The sequence below is a fragment of the Furipterus horrens genome, unplaced genomic scaffold (assembly GCF_987537825.1).
Source record: "Furipterus horrens unplaced genomic scaffold, mFurHor1.1.pri manual_scaffold_5, whole genome shotgun sequence".
In the NCBI taxonomy this organism is placed as follows: Eukaryota; Metazoa; Chordata; class Mammalia; order Chiroptera; family Furipteridae; genus Furipterus; species Furipterus horrens.
The window spans coordinates 36,827,164-36,844,339 of NW_028327175.1; the positions used below are offsets into that span (position 1 = coordinate 36,827,164).

General features: G+C 35.6%; 1 protein-coding gene across 6 annotated transcripts in view; it reads right to left on the reverse strand.

Moving 5' to 3' along the window:
* Positions 1-4,753: 4,753 nt before the first annotated feature.
* Positions 4,754-17,176, reverse strand: part of ELOVL7 (ELOVL fatty acid elongase 7) — an 82,677-nt gene continuing 70,254 nt past the window's right edge. For all 6 annotated transcript variants that reach the window (XM_090276288.1, XM_090276289.1, XM_090276292.1 and 3 more), the window contains 5 exons: positions 15,556-15,636; positions 14,609-14,665; positions 12,341-12,446; positions 7,179-7,315; positions 4,754-5,190 (listed from right to left, as the gene is read on the reverse strand). In XM_090276288.1, the coding sequence (XP_090132414.1) occupies positions 4,981-5,190; positions 7,179-7,315; positions 12,341-12,446; positions 14,609-14,665; positions 15,556-15,636 (591 nt within the window). In that variant the 3' untranslated portion in view covers positions 4,754-4,980. The remainder of the gene's footprint in view (positions 5,191-7,178; positions 7,316-12,340; positions 12,447-14,608; positions 14,666-15,555; positions 15,637-17,176) is intronic.

Sequence of the window (17,176 nt, forward strand, 5' to 3'; positions counted from 1 at the left end):
GGAGGGAGACAGATCACAGAGGGCCTTGTAGACCATTGTAAAAACTCTGGCTTTTTCTCTGCGTGAAACCAGATGCCGTTGGACTGTTTTGAGTAAGAGTGACATGACTGAACTTATGTTTGGGTGTGATGTAGACAGCACATTGTAAGGAGGTGCAGGTTGAAGCAGCAGTCAGATAGGAAGCTATTCCAGAAATCGAGGCATAACATGAGGAGGGCCCAGAAGGAGTGAGATTCTGGTCATCCTTTAAGGTGAAGCCTTTGATGTTGAGCGAGAAGAGTTGAAGATAACTTCAAGATTTAGGGCCTGAAAAACCAGAACAAAGGCACTAATCTAAAACTTGTCCTCTACTAATTCATCTTATCCCCACGCTACACTGATGTGGGAGGTAGGGTCACTCTTCCCATCTTCAGTGAGGACACTAAGACAGAAAGGTTGTCCAGGACACACAGCTTGTAAGTGACAGAGCCGCAATTTGACCAGACAGACTGGTTTCAGTCTGTGCTCTCAACCACTGCACCAAGCTTCTCTCCAGGAGGGCAGGCTCTTTGGACAAAAGGTTTTTATATTGGGAGAAAAGTGCATTAAGACCAAGGATAATTCTACAATCTAAACAAAACTATTTGGGCCTGAAGTAGGATATCTGGCACCAGAATAAAAAGGAAGAAAGGAACAGATTCATGGACAAGATAGCACAACGCAAGCAGAAGACACACTGACAAGGATTTGCCCAGCTTTTAGGGTAGAATACATCAGCTCTGCACTCTCAGCTTTCATGTTCAGATAGTCAGATGCTTCCATCACTCCTACTGAAGTTGAAAGTACCTGGCACAGAATGGCCCCTTGTGTAGCCTAGGCACCTTAAGCCATTAGTACATTGTAACAAGCTTTCTCCTTTAATAACCAGACTGTCCCCTAAATTAATTGAATACCATGGGCCCCGGAATATATACAAGATGCAGTAATACTTTCATAATGCTGCAGTTTGAATATAGACACAAAGGCTCTTTTGGATGTTAATAACGTTGTAGTTTACAAGAATTTGGGGATTATATGTACATGTATAGCCTGGTCTGATACCAGCTGTCAGTAAAAGCCATGACCACATCCAGATAGCCACAAAAAGGTGAGAACCCTCTGATCCTTTCTCTGGGGCAGCCTAGTATCACAGGACATGCTATGAGCCTATTTCACTGTTGGAAAAACCTGCGGGAAACATCTAGAAGAACTTTTATCCCGCCCCGTCCCAGTCAATACATACTATATGCTACCTGAAGTGGAGAGAACCATAATGCTTGCTCTATCTTAAGCTAGGAACTCACTTTCTTTTCCTTCAGATCAACTGTGCGTTCTGTATTCTCTGTGCATGTTATTTCATATTTTTACCAATTACTACACAAAGTGCATTTAAATAATTATCTCATGTAAGCCACACAATTCAGCAAGAACGTGGACTAGTACTCCAGTTTTACAGAGGAAGAAACAAAAGCTGAGAGAGGTTAACTGGCTTGTCCAAGGTCAGGTGGCATCTAACAGCCACAGATTCAATTCAGCCAGATTTCCACACCACTACACAGCTACCCTGGACTCTGCTACACATCCCATCCTTGTCTGGTCAGTCTCCAGATCCGACTCCGCATAATAAGTTCTCACGCATCAGCCTCTTTATTTCCATCACACACTGTGGCTCTCTTCACCTTGCCCTTAAACAACTTCTTTATCTTTGCCTGTATTGTCTCATGCCCCCACCCGACCCCACTCCACTGGATGACTCTTCTTAAGGGACCACTTTGATCACACCTCTTCTCTCTCACAAACCACTGAATACTCCCATTTGCCTGGAGAATCAGCCCAGATGCAGCAGCAGCTTGTCCCCCAGGTCAAAGCCCACCTCCTTTTTTGCCTCATTTCTCTATAGCACCTATAGGAAGCTCCACTCTGATTGGCCCATTGGCCATTTCCTCAACTTTTCTAATACTTTCCTCCCCCTGCCCCTTGATTTGTTATTTCTTTTAACTTAGAACACCTGCCCATTAAGCCACCACCCATTTTGAAATTCTGTGCATCTTAAACACAGAACTCAAATTCAAATTTCTTCATAGAGCCTTTCCTGCTTGCCAGTTAACAGGATTTTCACCCATGGAGCACCTATCATACACTGCCCTGTAATACAATTTCCTCTACCAGCCTGTAAGCTCCAGGAGGTCCCAACTATGTTGTAGGCATCTTTGTATCACTCTACTGTCTAGCACAGGGCTCTAACAAAGCAAGTATACAACAAATGTGTAAAATGTTCTGGTTAAATGAGTATTCAGGTTAAAAACCACCTACCCATGCGAACATATGCAGTTAGAGTCCAAATGAAAGATACACAGACACATAATACCACAAATTTATTATAATACACATACACACACAACCGAAACTTTGACAATCTCCAGTTTTCCAGTATTTAAAACCATGACAGAAATAAGGGGAAAAATGAGAATATGTACCCTCATAATCTCATAATTTAGGTAACAATGTAGTCTACTCAATTAAGAATTCTACTAATTAAAACTAAAATTGCAATGACCCTTACATATTTAAAATTTTGTATTTCTATTTATTTACAATATATACGTTCTCAAGGATTCATGGAGGCTTATGTCATAAACCATATTTCGTAACTGGGCTCTTTATTTGTTAGGTAAGCAAACCCAAAGGCAATGAAGTCCTGAAAAGTGGATGAAGCCCCAACAGAAACTCTCTGTGACACACAAAGCCCTTTAAGAAAACATTGCTGTGCACATTCTATACCCAGTGTATGCGTTTTGATTGGCTGATGTTTACACAGAGGATGCTTCTTCCAGCTGTGATTTCTTTTCACATAACATTCTAACTCACTACTTTGATTTGTATAATTCAGAATGTTTCCATCACATGTTACTGTTAGCTGATAGGCACAGTCAAACGTTTCAAAAACTACAAGGTGGTTAGGAGAGGTTGTATGTACAATGCAGGTCAGAAAGTATGCAAGGAAAGAAATAAAAATCTCTTGTTTTATTTTCGTTTACTTTACTTTTATTTTTTTCATTTATTTTTGCTTTTGGTCTTTACCCTACTGGGGTCTTTGGCAATTGTGTGTACACAAAACAGCACCTACCACACTTTCTAACTTAGCACAAGTTGAATTTGAAGAGCCAAAGCAAGAAAACACCTCAGGAATCCTGAGACTCTCAGAGAAATAAATTAGATCTCTGTTTCTTTTAGCTCTGCTCTCCTGTTCTATAGTCTTTATTTTTAAAACTATGAATTACCCCCATTTCCAACCCTCATCTTCTCATACTGTAAGCAAATGAAGTCACTAAAGGTCACTTAAGGCACATAACCTTATGAATCTGATAAGTGCGAAAGGCCATGATATAGATAACAGACTGGGGGAAGACATAGAACTGTGGTTTACAGTGAGTAAACACTCAGACCTTGCTATACAGTAAGTATCACTGTGTGTTATACAATAACTGAGTCACATAGTACTAATTGTTTAAAGTCATATAAGCATAAGGAGTCCTTCAAAAATACAGTATAAATATAACAGGAAAAAAACAAGCTATAAGAAAAAAAAATTTATATATCCAAATATTTGTGTTTCTTGGACAAAAATCTACTGACCATTAGTTTGAGTCTGAGAACAAGAGAATTTTAGAAAGTAGTAATTTAAAAAAAATTTTAGTCCTTCATTATATAATGTATAAGTCTGTAAAAAGAAATCTATGCTGTTAATAATTCTGGAAAATATTTTTCATGCAGTATATCTATAACAATAACTATTATATAGTATCTATTGAGAGAGACCCTTATATAACTACATGTTCCTTGGATAATTTCTTTGTCACCACTCGCCTCCAATTGCTTCACCAGCGACTTGAACACATCTCTGCAAACTGTGATGGGTGGTTTAAAATCATTTATGATTTCAGGGTACCTGCAGTATGCTAATGACATGAACTTTACACATCTAACCAATATATATTTAACCAAGAAAATCTTTTAAACTGTAACAATATCAGAAATATCAGACATAATACAAAGATTTTTCCCAGTGAACTACACAGTACTCTTTCCATTGGCAAATTCACCTCTTTTTAGAAATATACAAACATAATTGAAAAACAGTAATAGCAAAGTGTTGATTAAGCCATCAGAACAAATCACCTGTGTTCAACTGTTAAACGCATCAATATGCTCATGAAAGAAATTGTTACTTCTAAACACTTTATACAACAAAAGGTTGTGAGAAAGTCTTATCAGCAAAACTGGTGGTGGATACTCAAGAGATCCATTAAAAATTATTGTTAGTGATTTTAAATGACAAGGTATCCAAAATTCACTTTACGTTCACTTTGTTAATTCTTGAGCATGGGAATTTAACTCTACAATAAACACAGTGTCTTCTGAGTACAGTCAACAAGCTACAAAGCCAGAGCCCACAGTGAGGTTTTCAAACCTGGCAGAAAGAATCCCATTGTACAGCATGGATCTCTGTCCGTACTCAAAATATGCAATGATATTTTTCATTTATATCGAACTTCTTTGAAAAGTACTGTACTATTTCACATAATCCTTTTGTTGTAACAGAATGTATTAAACAGAACCTTTAATGAGGCTTAAAAAATTGGGACAACTCTAAAAGAACAATAAAAAAATGAATACGTGTGGGTATATATCAAAAATTTTAAATAATTATATTACAGATAAGCTCAAAAAAAAAAAAAGCAGCTGAAAAACTGACTGCTTTAGGCTCTAATTATCAGAAGACGATGTGCTCTGGGAGTTTGAGCTCTCAAATATCAGAAACCCCATAACTTATCATAAAAATACAAGCTCTTGACTTTGAAAAATATACAAAATGCAATGCACATGGAAATACTGTATATCTTGATTGTCAAGGAAGACAAGATACCAGTCTCGTTCATAGACTCATGTTGTGCTTGAATTTCAGTGATCTTTGTTTTTGCAGATTCCATTTTTCACAGTTTTGGGCAGCCTCTGACCTTTCGTGTATGCACGGTACCAAAAATGGAGAAAGAGCAGCAGAAAGATGCATCCATAACTCATAATGATATACAGAAAGACTGGAAACTGATACTTGCAATCCTCCATGAAAAAGAACTGGCCTATGTGGATGGTGACAATAATAAACTGGACCTAACAGATGAAAGAATGAAAAATTGTTTAGACATGAGAAGTCACAATGGAGCAATTATCTAATGCATTCTTGGCCTGCTTGTGTTGAAACACTCTCCATCCACCTCCACCTCCAGGCTACTGTTGGGTAGGGAATTTTATCTTTCAATCTAGCCTCCATGGGACTGATAGTGGGTGGAATAGTGTCCAAATTCAGATGGGAATGTGGACCCACTATTCAGTCCCACCAAACTGCACAACTCCAGAGGACCTCTGCAAACGTCCATGGAGCTGTGTTGCATGGCAGCCCTTTCACACTCAGAACCATCAGGGCAGGCTTTCCACACGTCTTTGATGGGAGTCCTTGACTGCTAAAATGCTCATAGGACCACTACCTTATGGCCTAATATTTAGGACAGTTTCAATTTCAAATAGTTTGTTGTTAGACCAGGTATTTCAATTCTGTGGAAATAAAAACATTCTAATCAGAAGCCTGACAATTTTGTAGGAGCCAAAGTTCTGAGTCCTCATCTCTGCTATTTGTCCTCCACTGTCATAGGTAAAAAATGTATCTTATCTTCCAACAGCCACAGAGACTCTGCAAGGAGTAAGAGAGATTCAGGGACCCTTCTAGTGATGCCCAAAGACTGTGTGTTCCAAAACATGCTACACAATCTTAAGGGACACTTCTGGGCTGATGTTCAGATTTTGGGGGGATATATTTTTTTCTCCTTATTAAAAGGCAACATGCATTCTGTGGAAACATATTACTTTAAAATTAGAAAGTATACTACTCAGAAAGCAACTCTGAAAAATTTTCATGACTTTATAATATTCCAAAGCAGGAGTTAAAATAATGTATTGCACCATTTCCTTAGAGTTGGTTATTTAGAGTGTTGTCAATCTTAAATGTAATAGACAACTCTGTAAGAATGTACTCTGATATTGATTTTAGATACTTACAGACTAAAATATCAGTCTCTCACCTGGGGTAACGAATTATATGAATATGACAAATTTCATTTAACAAGTTGTAGAACTTTGATAGAAATTAAGCTTCTAGGCTAGCTACACCTAAATTCATACTTTCCCTATAATATTATAGGCAGAATACAATACCAAATTATTATAGACTATATATCTGAAAAGATGAAGATCATAGAATTTTTCTTTTAATAGAAAACAAACTTTAAAACAAATCATCATCTCAACCCATAGCTACCTTCAAAAAATACATATGCCACATATTTTTAGGATCAATGCTTGGAAAGTATTATTAGGCCTAAATTGAGTACCTTTGCTCTTCTGGACTTTGTTTACTTGAGAACAGTGCTCTAATTTATGTTACAGGGGGAAAAAAAACTCTTAAAAAGAAAGCAATTGTGAATAATTTTCATGACTTTGTAATATTCCAAAGTAGAAATTAAAATAATTTATTCCCTTATGTTTGGTTACTTAGGGTGTTGTCAATTTTGTCAGTATACGTATTATACCATCAGTGTACACCTTTCATCTTCATAGTATTTTTACTAGTTGGAGGAAAATAGACTTAGAAATGTGAGGATAAATAGCTGGGTATATAGAAAGGCTCACAATTCCCTGAAAGTTACACTCCCTCAAGGTCATTTAGGACTAGAAAGTAAAGCTTCTAACTTCTAATTGAGTACTATCCTATTGATGTTCATATAACTTTGAGATTATTTTGATTATAAATATTTATTTTATGTAAATGCATAAAAAAGTATAAAGATGGTATAAAGACAGACATTGTGATTTAATTGTCTGAGCCTCTTGGCTACCAAATATGCTTTGCTGTCAATAAAGTTCCTGACAAAAGTTTAAATAAGAAAGAAAGGATAATGATGTGATGTCATACAGAGCCCAGACACTTTGTATCCCTATTGTTTTGTAAATTTTGTTCTTTATTTAGTTAATATCCTAATACACAGGGAAGACAAATGGCTTTTGTTTAGTTTCATCTATTGTTTTAAAGAAAATTAACTACTCACAAGCTGTAATGACGTCAAATATTTTTTCCACCACAAATACTTCTGGTAGGCTGGTCCCAATGCACATAGTCCATAGTAGGAATACATGACTACATGCACAGCTGTATTTAGAAAGGCATGGAATGTTCCCAAACCACCTAGAAAATAAAATTATTGTAAACTGAGGGCACTGTTCCTACAATGAGACATGTTTTTTGTCTGAACTGAGATTTTAGTATATTTATTTCTTTTATTTTAGTGGGAAACAAAACATACAGCATATGAAACATCAATCTTACTGAAGAGCTATCAAATTAGAAGCTGGATAATACATTCATTTAGTAAAATATATGACTCTTAGAAGATAAGTTATCATGTCTTTATGCTATTATATCTTGACTTAAGATGGGCTTATAATTTGGGTTTACTTTAACAGTCTAATTTGAGTTACTTTTTAAACATGATATGTTGCTAAATAAAGTAATCAAACTCATTTTTTAGTGAGGGTTAACATATTTAAAGTACATAAAGTACGTTAATCTTAAGTGTAGTACAATTTAATGGTTTTTTATATATGCATAGATCCATGTAACCACTACCAAATTCAAGATATAAAATATTTAGGATACTAGGTAAGGTTCCCATACCCCTTTTCAAAGAATCGTCGTCGTTGTCGGCAGCCGTCCGTCTCGAGAGACGATGGTGTAGCTTCTTAAGAGTCTATCTGCACGGCCGAGAATGGCTGTGCAGTCCGACTCGGGAGTGACATGGTATCTGTCTCCTCCCATGTTGAATCGACATCTTGCGATGACGCTGAAGCTACAGAGCCTGGGCAGGGTGATATGGAGGGTCTGCTGTTGCCCATGCAGCAGACCCCCCCTCTCTTCGCAGCTGAAGGATCCAAGGGAAAGACGGAGTCAATACAGCTTGGGTTCAGGTGCGCCGCAGGAGTTGCCGGTGTTGACTACAACGTCGAACCGCCTTAGGGACTCCGGCTCCGGATTTTCTGTCGGGGTTTACTCCCTTAGCCCTTCCCCTGAAGAGGTATGCCGCAAGGCAGCGGAGGTTTTTTGGAGTCAGAGTTTTCCTTCTCTGTTTTCAAAGAATACAACCCTCAGAATGTAAATTCATTCTGAATTCTATAATCAAGTATTAGTTTTGCTTGCTTTTAAACCTCATATAAATAGAATTATACTGGATGTGTTCTTTTGTGTCTTTCTTTCAAACAACATGTTTTAATATTCATCCACGTTGTTGTGCATATTAGTAGTCTGCCTTTTTACTAATATAAAGCCACTAAGAATACCTGTGCATATGTCATTGTGTGAAATCAAATTCACTTTTTACACCATCAATTTTCAATAATTATTTTTAGTACCACAAAACTTTGGAGGTAAAACCACTGGCTTTCGTTAGTAAGCCATGCTACATTTGCTTTAATTAATTATTGTTTTTCCAAAATAAACATTTATTGTTAAACCATCTTTGTTTTCTGCTTCCATTTGATTTTTGTGAGTCGTGCCTTCCTATCTTGGTTTTCATCTTCTGATTTCCCCACACCTCCTACTGGTCACATTTAATTTAGAGGCTGAGAATGCTGGGGGAATGTAAGCAAAGATCATTTCAATGGCCTTTACCAGGACCAGTGGTACAGTGGACGGGGCAACCGAGTGATTACTTGGTAGCGAGAGAAATAAACAAAACTCCTCCCCAGCATCTCTTTCCAAAGCAGCACAATCTAGAAGACTCTGCATTCTTTATGTATAGCCTGATTCAGCTTAGTAATGTTGGTCTGAAATTTAAATTTTTCTTCAAAATATTCTATTTTCTTTATTCCAGCATTCTTTAATTTCAGAAATAAAGCAAAACCTCACAAATGTGGACTAACTGTGTTAAAAGAAGGACCAAATTCATGATTACTATGAATTACAGAAAGTTTAAAGCAAAATAAGAAATGTTGCATAGTAGAAACTAATTATTTTAATTATCATTTATAATTGTGGCAATTCTAGATCCTACCACTGCTAAAGTACTCCCTTAAAATAACCTGTTTTAAATAATTATTTTTAAGTAGCTTAAATATTTCTCGAATGCCTTATTTATGATGTATTGTCCCTTCATAAACTTTCTCTTTTTGAATAAATAAAATTTTAGCTAATACTTTAATTATCACACACTTCAAATCAGAAGAAACTGAAGCTGTTATTATTTACATTTAGGTTAGTCTTCTTTTCAAAGAAAAACTTAAATATAGTAGTGTAAAAAACACCCTTTCTAGGATTAACTTAAAAATAGAATAGTTGTCTATTTCTAATAATTTAAGAATCAAGCTGCTTAACAGGGATAAGCCAAATACCTCTCAATTCTATTTGTGTCTAATGACTATATAGACACAGGAAATCTACTGTACCCTTGATAACCAATTACATCAAAGCCTGTCTCATTAAGATACCATTCCCATATTTTGGTATAAGAATGTCCATAGTCCCATTTATAAGTTTTCATCATTTAAATGTCCTAAAATGAGGATTCTATGGACAGGAATTTAACAAAGCACAAGTAAAGCTAAGAGTGTTTAGTAAGGGTTACTGATGAAGATTAGCTATCAAAATTAACTTGTATATTTTCTCTAGTTTATGATTATTTTCTGATGTTATTTTAATGAGTTTGTTCACAAAGCAATCACATTTTAATTGGCAATGTTTTTTCATATCTTCTTTGAAAGGCTTCTCTAATGAAGTTTTTTCTAAGCTTGCTTTCTTCTTGATAATAACAGTTCTGAAAAAGGAAATATCTCAGAATGAATTACAATTAGTGCCATCATATTTTACTCCTTTGGTTTGGGAAAAATAAAGGAATCACCTGGGTAATTATTATAATTCTCCATATCTCTGGAAGGGAGTTTGTGCATAATATAAAAACCTGTCACAGACATATTTTCATCACATTCAAAAGAAAGACTGGATTGCTATTATCACAGAGAATTGTACAACAGGCAAACAGGAAATTAAACACTAAATAGAGATCAGCTCTGCTTAAGTTTTTGAGAGAACAGTTTAAAAAGGGCAGTTTAAGTCTAAGAATGGAAGCCAATGCCAAACCACATCTCTGGAAACACATCAGCTCTTATTGCTGCTCTTGTCACTGACAAGATAGCAGGTGCACATATGTCTAGTAGAGTCCACATGGAGGCTGAACAGAAAAGTCAATTCATGGAGCATATGAGAATAAAAACATTATTTTCCACTATTTTCATTTTGTAAGCAGGAGGGGGATTAAGGTATGGATAAGGTACCCACTACCAAGTGTTTGATATCCATAAACATGGTGACAATGAAAAATTTAGATACATCATATGATTAAATTTTCATTCTTGAAAGCATTCTTTTGAAATGGATTCAACAACAGAAATTAGAAAAGTGCTCAACTCTGTTCTTCAAATAAAATTTCTTTTTCCCATTATAGAATGAACAGGTATGCAATATAGAAAAATTAAAATACAAAGGATAGAGAAGACAGAGACTACTTTTAGTGTCAATATCTCTAAATTACTGTATTTTGGGGACTGCTTTCCAATCTTTTTTCTGTTTTTATATACATTTCAGTGTTGTGATGATATTCTGGTCTCATGAAATCTGAATACATAAATTATAAAGGTGTAAAAGAACATTTTCTAGCATAAATACTTTAAAAATAAAGGTCACCTATTTCTGATAATATAGGAGTCAAGCTGCTTAAAAAAATAGCTAAATGTCTCTGGATATCATTTGTGTTTCACAATTATGTACACAGAAGAAACTATTACCATTCAATTACTGGTTGTTTAAGTCTTCTTCAGTATTTCACCAAGACAAAAAAAAAAAAAAAAGATGTCAATGATATCACTGTAGAAAGAACTGAGAGGCACAATATGAATGTGGGAGGAAAAAAATAAACATAAGTAAAATAATGGGAATTAAAGAATATAACTAGCCTCAATTTGTGAAATGGACCCAGATGACACTATCTTGTAAGTTAAAAATTTACATTAACATACACTATAAGACAAAGCAGCTACATTTACTTTTTAAAAACGCTCAGCAAATAAATACCAATTTGGGGCAAGGAGACACTTTACATACTAGAAAATCCAATGCCCATGGACGTGGCAGAAGACAGCCATCCTGGCTCCTCTAGGTTCTGGCGTCTCTTGTGCCACTGGCTTATCCATGTCCTCTCCTGCTCTGAGACAGGAGACAGGCATATTTTCCCCCATGCCTAGAGAGTCTAAAGCTCAAACAGAAGTTCCTTGATTGTGGTTCCTCTTTTTTTTTTTTTCAGTCTTGCAGGGTCAGAATGACTAATATAGGTGAGTCATTCAGAGAAATGTTAAAACATAGTCTAATATGGGCTACAGGCCTACTTAAAGACTACTTAAGTTTAAGAACCTACCATAAATAAATCTCCCGACCAATTTTTGCTAAGAAGATAAGAATATGTCCTTGGAAATATCACTTATTTAAAACTTTATAATACAATAAAATTACTTAAAGCCTCCTGTTTTTTTCCAATTCTAGATGTTCAGAAGCATAAAACCCAAACCAAACAGAAGAGCTTGTTTGTCAGGCTTTTGATTTAAACTATTCTTGACTTAAAAAAAAATATCAAAGCATCCTTTAATATGGTAGGATGCTTTAAAAAATTGGGACAACCTGCAATTTGACACATCTTTAAAGAGCTGTTCGGGGTTAGAGTATGTATCAGCTACTAGAAATCTGAAAACAAGGAAGACATGGAACTTGAGGTAAACATTCTAACTCTCTGGAAACACCTAAGGAATAGATATATAACTATAATTCTATAAACCAAGACTTTACCATTTTATTTGTTTCTTTATTGTTATTTATTTATTTAAAGATATTTAAATGAGACCTAGGAAGAAAAATAAAATCTAAACAAAACAACTAAAAAAATATGTGTAGAAGACTATACCCAAAAGTGAATGCATTTCTAAAGGATGGAGGGTTGGAGAAGGATGTAGGGAAGAGTCCTGCATTTAGGTTTCAAGTAATAATTAAAGTTAGATCGAAGCAATTCTTTGATGTTTTGAGTTTCTCTGAAATCACATTAAAGGACAGATTTAGTGTTTATAGCATACAAAATGTTATTATTTATAATAAATTATCCCAATCTCCCTTGGCTACCTGCAGCAAATTTGACTCCAAACCACCAGGTCCATGGCATGATGGTATGATGGAAGACATGCAGAAAAGTCACTTGGCTATTTTTCTTACGCAGAACAAAAAAGATCTGAAATAATTTAAAGAAAACCAAGTTCATATAACATCATGCAATCATTTATCTAGAGCTATAAAAATATTGGCAAAGTGAACACTATTTCACATCATAATTTGCTTTGAAAGGAGTACCTTAAAGAATGTTCACAGAAGCAGCTGATTCTCCAAGGGGCAGCCCAAAAACTAATTCTATGAAGGAACTTAGGCATGATGCCTCGTCATGGGAGAATCAATAAAAAGGTAAAAAGAAATTGCATGCAGATTTGAAAATCAAAGATATAAAGACCATGGCCAAAAATTATCGAAAGAAATGTTATTGATTAAAAAGAAATCCACATGGATTTTGAAGTATATGGGAAGGTAGGGAATCTTAATTCTTAGGACTGAAATTATTCTACATTGCTCTCTAATACATTCACTAATTGAGGTAAGGGATTAAGCAAACTGAAAGAGGACTTGCAATAAATCAAGAGTTAGCAAGTTATGATTAAAGGAAAGTGAAGAGGGAAAAACTGGAAGAGTTAGTTGGGAAAACAGGATGGAAAAGAAAGCAAAGCTGCCTTTGAAAAATGAGAAGGGCAGCAAAGGCACAATCCAGGCTGAATGTACCCCGTGGTTTGCAGGAACTCTACAAAGGAGTAGAATAGAAAGAATTTGAGGGAAAATTTGTTCTAAAAAAAACTCAAAAACAGAATTAAATGTTAAAAGATACTCAAAATTTAGGAGCGCGGTGATGAGTTAGACTTTAAATATGGGACTGAACAGTAGCAGAAACAAAAGTACTTGCAGGAGTATTTCAGAAGTCTGCTTTAAAGAAGAACAGAGAGGCAGCAACCATTTCCTCATGGAAGCTAGAACTGACAACATGCAAAGCAAAAAAGTGAAGCCAAAATGCATTTGCTTATTCACATGAGAGAAGGCAGCATGGTGCTACAGAAAAGGCCATAAAATATCAATCTGGGCTCCTAGCCCATCAGAAGCAGCATTCCTTTGGGTGAGTCACTTAGCCTCTTGGCGAGAGCTTTGGACTTTCATAGATCAATAGTTCTCAACCTTGGCTGTATATTACAATATCCAAGAAGCTTTTTAAAAATAGCTATGCCTCCTCTTTACGCTAGACCCTCTAGCACCAGATCTCTGGGGATGGGGCCCAGGCTCTTTGCTTGCTAATACAATTAAATCTAGCACCATGAGGGCTGAGAACCACTGGTCTACAGCCAGGGTTCTCAAAGTGTGGACCTTGGACCAACAGCAATAACATTACCTAGGAACTTGCTGGAAATGCAAATTCTTGAGCTTCATCCAAGACCTACTGAATCAGAATCTCTAGGATTTGGGTTATGGGCATCTATATTTTTCACAGGCTCTCCAGGTGATTCTATTGCATGCTATTGTTTGAGAACCATGGGAGTGATCCTATGCTCACTGAAGTCCTTTCCAATTTTAACATTGAGAAGGCAAAGCACACTGAGATTTGTTACAAGAAATGTAGTGGTATATATGTCTGTCTTAGTCCCAGGACTGGTTCCAGATAACCAGGACCCACCTGCCACAAATATACAATAATTATTCAGCTTTCCCACTTTGGAAAAAAAGACACATGACTTTTTCCTCTCCTTATGGACCCTCTAATCCAAGGCACTTACTTCTCCCAGGGCCCAGTCATCCAAATTCAGAGTTTATCCCCAGGCAGAGAGAGGACTCAGAGAGCAGCTGAAGGCAGCCTTGTCATTACTGAAATTACCGATAAGCCAGGGGTAACTCATCATTACTACGTAAGTGTATGACTTCTGAAGTGTTTATCCTCTTAAAGGAGTACAGATGATGCGGTGCTTTTGTAAGAAGGACCAAGGGCAAAATGTTCTCTGCTCTTTGCTTCCTAAACTTGTTTCTCCAAAAATGGTCATTCGTCTATATAAAGATGCAGTTTTCCAGTGTTTGAGACAGTTACATGCTTATCTTAAACAGGTGTAGATATATAAGAAAATCTTTTGGAGTTTACAAAAGACTGAAAAAATAAGCTTATCCTATATATTCTCTAAAATTACTGATAACAAAAGGTAGGTCTGCCTGAGGAGGAGAGATAATCAAAATTATCAGATAACTGAACTCTAGCAGTTTATTGCTTTCAAGGAAACATCAAACATTTACCAATTAAGGTGACTACACACTCACAGTATCTAGTAGCTCGATAAATTTGGAGAAGTAATAAAGCCAGCAGGTGCGTGCCATCTGCAGAAACACACATAAATGTGAATTTATTTTATTTTTTTACATGGAGGAAAACTAGTTTTATTTTTTAATTTTGGCAAAATACACATAACATAAAATGTACCATCTTAACTATTTTTAAGTATACAGTTCAATGGCATTAAGCACATTCATATTGCTATACAATCACCACCAGCATCCACTAATAGAATTGTTAATTAATCTTGCAAAACTGAGACTGCACCTATTAAACAATGCCCCACCTTCCCGTTCCCCCAAGCCCCGACAACAGCCATTTTACTTTCTGTCTCTGCATTTGACTCTACAGACCTCATATAATAGAACCATATGGTATTTTTGTCCTTTTGTGCCTAGATTCTTTCACTTAGCATAATGTCCTCATGATTCATGAATGTTGGAGCATGTGTCAGAATTTCCCTCCTTGTTAAGGCTGAATAATATTCCATTGAGTGTACGTGTATTTTGTTTAACCATTCACTTGCCAGCAGACACATGGATTGCCTCTGCTTTTTGGCTACTGTAAATAACGTTGCTATGAATGAGTGTACATATATCTTTTTAAGTCTTTGCTTTTAATTTTTTAGGTATATACCCAGAAGTGGACTTGCTGGATCATATAAATTCTATTTCCAGTTTTTGAGAAATGAGATATGAATTCATTTTTAAATCCAAGAAATTCAGAAAGAAAAGCACCAATTTTCATGTTACAGAAAACGACACATCTGACTTTGATTCTTTCTGTTTAGTAAGTTTTAGCTTTTTTCTTTCAATATATATTTTTTATAATTGAATCATTTACTCATTCTGAGTTCATATTAAGTGATACAAATAGAGTTCAAAAAGTTTTAACACTGATTTTGAGTTATAAGTTTTTCCAAGAGAAAACTTACCCTCAATGCTGTAGGTGACTGTGAATAGTCAACAATTTCACACCGAAATGAATAACCTGTACCCCAGCCAGACATTACAAACTGCAAGAGAGAACAGGAATTTTAAAGAAGGAAGCATTTGCTCAACAGCAACAACAACTGTAGTTCTGATTGTCCCTTCATCATGTTCTCATGAGTCAGCAGTCAGTGCAGAGGGAAAGGCAGGCAAGAACAGTTGCAAACTAGAACTTCCTGGATATCAAAGCAGTGAGAATTTTCAAAATCATAAACTCATTATTTAGATAAGTTGCATTTGTAATAAAATGTCCATTTCTTGGGATTAATGTAGCGGAAAACAAAATACTTAGGAGAGTTTTGCTTAAACATCAAATACTGGTAGGTATATTATATATATCCATATATGTTTGTGAATTCTAAGGAAATAACTAGATCCAAATTCAGTTTTTTCCAGTGATTTCCAATCTTCCCAATTAGTCAAAAAATAAATTGGAAAACCAAAATCCCTTAATGTACTCATAAACTGGCTGCAACAATTATGTTTTTCCTGTCCTTAGCTGGTGAATGTAATGTGTAGTGGTAATCATGATCTGTCGCTCTTAAAATTAAGGTTGACCAAACACAAGACTCAGATATTAGTTTTGCTTTGGGTTCACATGACAAGAAAGGAAAATCTCAACATTAGAAATGCAATCTAGCAAGCCTTAATTCCAATACACCCACGTAGTGACCTTATACTAGTGGTGAGAAGAAAAAGCCTACTGTTGACAACACTGACCCATAATTCAAAAATTACATTGACATTCTTTCAGTTTGATGTGGGAAGGTCTTCTTTTAAAACAGTATCTGAAAATTAAAAACTAAGGACTTTAATTTTAAATTGATGTCTATATTAAATGTTTGGTTTAATTAAGAGTTCTGAAAATATGACCACTTCTCTTCTCTGATTTCCTATTCTCAAAAGTGCTAACCTCTTCCCTAGAATATCTTCTTTCTCAGTATAATGGTCATATCATTTTCTGCCACAGTAAACAAGGAGCAAACTGACAATGATGAAGGGGGAAGGGGAAGGGGGAAAGTAGGAGAAGGGTTTAGTCAAGGAACTAGTATAAATGACCCATGGACATGGACGATGGGGTAACAGGGTGGGGATGGGCTGTGGGATAAGGGGTGGGCAGGGTGGAGGTGAGCAATGTGGGAAAAGTGGAACAACTGTAATAGAAAAAAAGCCCTAAATAAAATTTAAAAATTTTTTAATTTATATTTTTAATTACTATTAAAGCTAAAATGACACCTTTATAATAAGTTAACTTCTAAAGGGCAAAGATTTATGAGGCATTATCAAAATATTTCCTTGGTAAAAAGAAAAGAAACTAAGGAGAAAGAACTAGTTAGACTGTGGTGTCTAAAAATACACCATCTTTTTCTAAAACTAGCTTCCACCTTGTACCATGAGACAATTTAATCACAAATGTTAACTTGTTCAGTTATGAAATCTTGAAAATTAAGATTATGAAAAGTATAAAACATATTTCATGAGTTAAAAAAAATCTTATAAAAATGTCAATAAACTTTTTCTAAGGAACAAGAGATTGGTGGTGCAGAAATGGCTAATTCTGCTTTA